Source organism: Panthera onca, chromosome A1, assembly GCF_046562875.1.
Source record: "Panthera onca isolate mPanOnc1 chromosome A1, mPanOnc1 haplotype 2, whole genome shotgun sequence".
Taxonomy (NCBI): Eukaryota; Metazoa; Chordata; class Mammalia; order Carnivora; family Felidae; genus Panthera; species Panthera onca.
Window position 1 is genome coordinate 169,715,626 of NC_138339.1, and position 4,765 is coordinate 169,720,390.

Below are 4,765 nucleotides of genomic sequence, written 5' to 3' on the forward strand. Positions count from 1 at the left end.
CTCGGACCGCGAGATCGTGACCCGAGCTGAAGTCGGACGCTTAACCGACTGAGCCACCCAGGCGCCCCTACCCACATCTTTTAAAAAATAGGAATCATTTAAGGGTTGGCTCAGTCAGTAGAGCATACGACTCTTAATCTCGAGGTTATAAATTCAAGTCCCACATTGGGTGTAGAGATTACTTAAAAAAATAAAATCTTTAAAAATTTTTGGAATCATTTAAACAATGCCTTTTCCCTCACTCTTTTGATTAAACTGTCCCCCATCTTTCCCTCTTATTTAGAAAAGGATTTTACCAATCACTCCTCAGTTCTGAACCTCTTGACGAAATAAAACCCAAAAAGCAGATGTATAAATACACAAATGTCCATAAGCATTTTATCATGCCAGAACTGGTTTCTGTAATAATCTTAGAAAATTTTCTTCCCAAATGATTGTCAGAAATTTATCAGCATGTTGGAAAGATTTACCTCCGGGCAATTCTAAAGCATTCAGATAGGCTTAAACATTCTTTTTCAAGACTAGAAAAGAAATTCTTGGAATTTTAAGGAACATAAAGCTTGAGCATTTAAGTTCTGTGAATGCACCATATAATGAGACCATCACTTAAATGAGAGACAATTTGTAACTGTGAAAACAAGGTTTGGGAATCATACCATCCAAGGTTGAAATTCTGCCTCAATCAATTGTGTCCTTAAGCAAGTTACTTCACTGCTAATGTTTGTTTCCTGGTCTGTAATACTGCAACTTTTTACCTACTTGCTATACAGATGAGAGATAAAACATGAAACCATGTAAGGCATATAAGAGTTCAATACACTGTAACAATCACCCTAAAACCAACATCCTAGAGCCACTGAAAAATGGAGACAGAAAAAAAAAAAAAAAAAAACAAAAAAAAACTGGGTATTTAAACAAAATGTGCTGATACACAAAACAAGACTAAAAGGTCAACTCTACATATACCCTAAAAGCAAACAAGTTCTGCTAACTGGCTAAAAGAATGGGGACACTAGGGTCTAGAGTTGCCAGTCTGCTTTCCAACCAACCAAATGGCTTGCAGGATGGGAAAGAGGAATGGCAGGAATAAAATATTTAAATGGTTCTGCTTCAAAGGCAGACTCAGTGGAGCACATTTCAAATTCATGTAAAAGAAGCACATAAAGAGGGTTGCCTGGGTGGCTCAGTCGGTTGAGCGTCCGACTTCGGCTCAGGTCATGATCTTGCAGTCCATGAGTTCGAGCCCCATGTCCGGCTCTGGGCTGACAGCTCAGAGCCTGAAGCCTGCTTGGGATTCTGTGTCTCCCTCTCTCTCTGACCCTCCCCCACTCATGCTCTGTCTCTCTCACTCTCAAAAATGAATAAGTGTTAAAAAAAATTTTTTTTAATTAAAAAAACAAAAAAAAAAGCACATAAAGAAGCTAAGCAGCAGTGCAAGTTCTTCCCCCAAAGTAACAGTGAACTCCAGAGATTCTTCCCACTTATGGGAGGAATTCTTTATTGGCACTCTACTCCAGTCAGTACTGTCACACATCCAGCACCTATTGTGTTAAACACTGCGCTGAGAACACAGAAATAGACAAGATGCAGTCTCTGGCAACACACTAAAAGAAAGCGGGAGATGGGGTGCCTGGCTGGCTCAGTGGGTGGAGCAGGTGACTCTTCACCTCAGGGTTGTAAATTTGAGCCCCATGTTGGATGTAGAGATTACTTAAAAATAAAATCTTTTAGGGGCGCCTGGGTGGCTCAGTCGGTTGAGCGTCCGACTTCGGCTCAGGTCATGATCTCACGGTTCCTGGGTTCGAGCCCCGCATCGGGCTCTGTGCTGACAGCTCAGAGCCTGGAGCCTGTTTCAGAGTCTGTGTCTCCCTCTTTCTCTGCCCCTCCCCTGTTCATGCTCTGTCTCTGTCTCAAAAATAAATAAATGTTAAAAAAAAAAATTTTTTTTTAATAAAAAATAAATAAATAAATAAAATCTTTTGGGGCGCCTGGGTGGCTCAGTTGGTTAAGCATCCGACTTCGGTTCAGGTCATGATCTCACGGTTCATGGGTTCGAGCCCAGCGCCGGGCTCTGTGCTGATAGCTCAGACCCTGGAGCCTGCCTCAGATTCTGTGTCTCTTTCTCTCTCCACCCCTCCCCTGCTCACTCTGTCTCTCAAAAATAAAAAAATGTGGGGCGCCTGGGTGGCGCAGTCGGTTAAGCGTACGACTTCAGCCAGGTCGCGATCTCGCAGTCCGTGAGTTCGAGCCCCGCGTCGGGCTCTGGGCTGATGGCTCAGAGCCTGGAGCCTGCTTCTGATTCTGTGCCTCCCTCTCTCTCTGACCCTCCCCCGTTCATGCTCTGTCTCTCTCTGTCCCAAAAATAAATAAAAAACGTTGAAAAATAAAAAATAAAAATAAAAAAATGTAAAAAAAAAAAAAAAAATTAAAAAAAAAAAAAAGAAAATCTTTAAAAAAAGGGGGGGGAGTATGGAGAAAGATCAAAGCTTATATATTATAGCCCAATAACGTCTAAAAAGTATATAGCAATAAATACTGTAACAACTTTCCTCTCAGCCTCACCAATCTAAAATGTCAGTGCAATCCTTCCTACCTCCAACATGAATGACTTCCCATCACTATAACATAAAGACCAAAAGTAATAGCTTGATCTGCAAAGCAAGCACAACCTGATTCATACCTACCTCCCTAGCACTGTCTAATCTCTGCACACTACAGCCTAAGTAGGCTTTTCTCAGTGCTTATATCTTGTCATTCCCTCTGGCCACAGGGCCTTTGCACATGCTTTTTTTCCACAGTCATCTCTTCTATCTTTACAAGTCACTTTATCCTTCAAAACTTGTTTCAATTTTCACTTCCAAAGGAAAACAGTCCTTTCCCTTAAGCAGGATAGCATGATTAAGGGCACCAGTTCTGGAGTCCTATATCCTAGCTCTGCCACTTACCAATTCCATAGCTTTGAGCAAGTCACATAACACTTTGTGCCTCAATATCTTCATCTATAAATCGGGATTATATGGCTGTCGTGAGGACTGAATAAATTAATTCAAGTAAAGCACCAGAACGGTACCTATGACATAGAGCTCAATATCATGACTTGGTCAAATCTCTCCATTGTATTTTCTTATAGCACCAAGACCTCTCCCCTAATAGCATTTTACACTTACTTGTCTCTCTCTAATAGACTACCATATCTAAGAGAGCAGAAACTATATTTGTTCCCCATTGGTAGAATACAGGAAATAATCCAATAAAGATTTGTTGAATAAAAAAGTAGTTGAAAGGACGAAGCTGAGTCCCAGCAAAGTGACTTGTCTAATATACAAAACTTCATCTGTGTGACTGACTCCAAAGCCCAAGCCTTCCTTCCACTACACCAGGCCGCCTCCTATGTAAAAGCATAAGATGTGACAACTGCAACTAATGTAGCCAACAAAGACTAAGATAACAAAAGCATTTAAAAACAGATTTTGTGGCCACACAAAGAACACTGTGTACTTTGAGAGTGGCATCCAAAGCTGAAGCTAAGCTAACACAGGTGCAGGCTCACTTCCACTTGGAGCTGGAGCTCCCACAGTGCTCACCTGGGCCTCAGTTCCCTCCTCTTTAAGAGAATGGGATGGGCCAGATCATCTCTAAAGTGTTTTCCAATTCTAGAGCTCAAGGACAATAAATCAAGTTATGTGACAATTTTTAAAAGATTTTTTTCTTTTAAGGAAGTTTAACAAGCAGACGAACCAAATGACAGGTGGTTTTCAGGGAGACCCTCATTTTAAAGAATTCGCTGAAATGACTTAATAAACCCTATTAGTAAAGTCAAGTCGTCTTTGCTCAGAAACTACAAGAGACTCCATTTTCAAGAGAAAGTCTTAACAGCGGCCCACAGACACTCCAACATATGAGCCAAGGCTGTCATCAAGAAACCCTGGGGCACACAGCACAGAGGAAAAATGGGTTTAGATCAATTGTACAAAACTCCGGCTAACCACTACATAGAAAAGAAAACTAAACTCACAGGATGCACACACAGCAAACCGCGATGTAATTCAATTGAAATAGGCTCTCAACTCAAACGTAAAAGGTAGTAGCAATCCTGGCATCGCAGACACTTTAGAAGTTGAGATAAACTCACAACCCTAATTCTACTTCGGCAGCAATTCAGTGTCCCTAAAATTAGGAAAAAGCCAAGAGAAAACAAACTGTAAGGATCCTTAAGAATCCACCCTGGGAAGCCGAAGCCGAAGCCGTAAGGCACAAGAACGGCTGCAGGGAAAAAGCACGTAGGCGCCAGCCACACGGCTGTCAGCCGCTCCCAGGGGCTAGCGAGCCGAGGGCGCACGCCTGCCGGCTCGGAGGGCCCCTCCGACTCCACGAGCCTCCGGGTAAGGGCTGCGCTCCAGCGCCAACGCGGGTGCAGAGGGACGAGGGGCGCCGACGGCTGCGGAACGGGCCGCGGCGTCGCCCGGGAACCGCGGGGCGCTCTCCGCCACACCGGCCACCGCAGGCGCTGCGGGGCTGCGAGCCCAGCGAAGCCCAGCGAAGCCCAGGCCCGCGGGGAGCCCGCTCGCTCCTCACCTTCAGGGTCCACAGCGCTGAGCTCCGCATCAGCGGCTGCGGCAACCGCCGCCCACGCCGTCCGGCCCCGACCAGCGCCGCCGCCCCAACCCAGAGCCCCGCCATTGTCGCCCTGGCCGACCTGCGCTCTGCTGACCTCTCACCCCGCCGAAGGGGGCGGAGAAGGGGAGCGCCAGAGCTTCGGCCAATC

At 45.0% G+C, this 4,765-nt stretch overlaps 1 protein-coding gene across 6 annotated transcripts in view; it reads right to left on the minus strand.

Moving 5' to 3' along the window:
- Positions 1-4,725, minus strand: part of PCCA (propionyl-CoA carboxylase subunit alpha) — a 413,047-nt gene extending 408,322 nt beyond the window's left edge. For 2 of the 6 annotated variants that reach the window (XM_078432172.2, XM_078432177.1), the window contains exon 1: positions 4,576-4,725. In XM_078432172.2, coding sequence (XP_078288298.1) covers positions 4,576-4,680 — 105 coding nt within the window. In that variant the 5' untranslated portion in view covers positions 4,681-4,725. The remainder of the gene's footprint in view (positions 1-4,575) is intronic. The other 4 variants (XM_078432163.2, XM_078432167.1, XM_078432170.1 and 1 more) reach the window with 2 other exon arrangements.
- Positions 4,726-4,765: the final 40 nt, after the last annotated feature.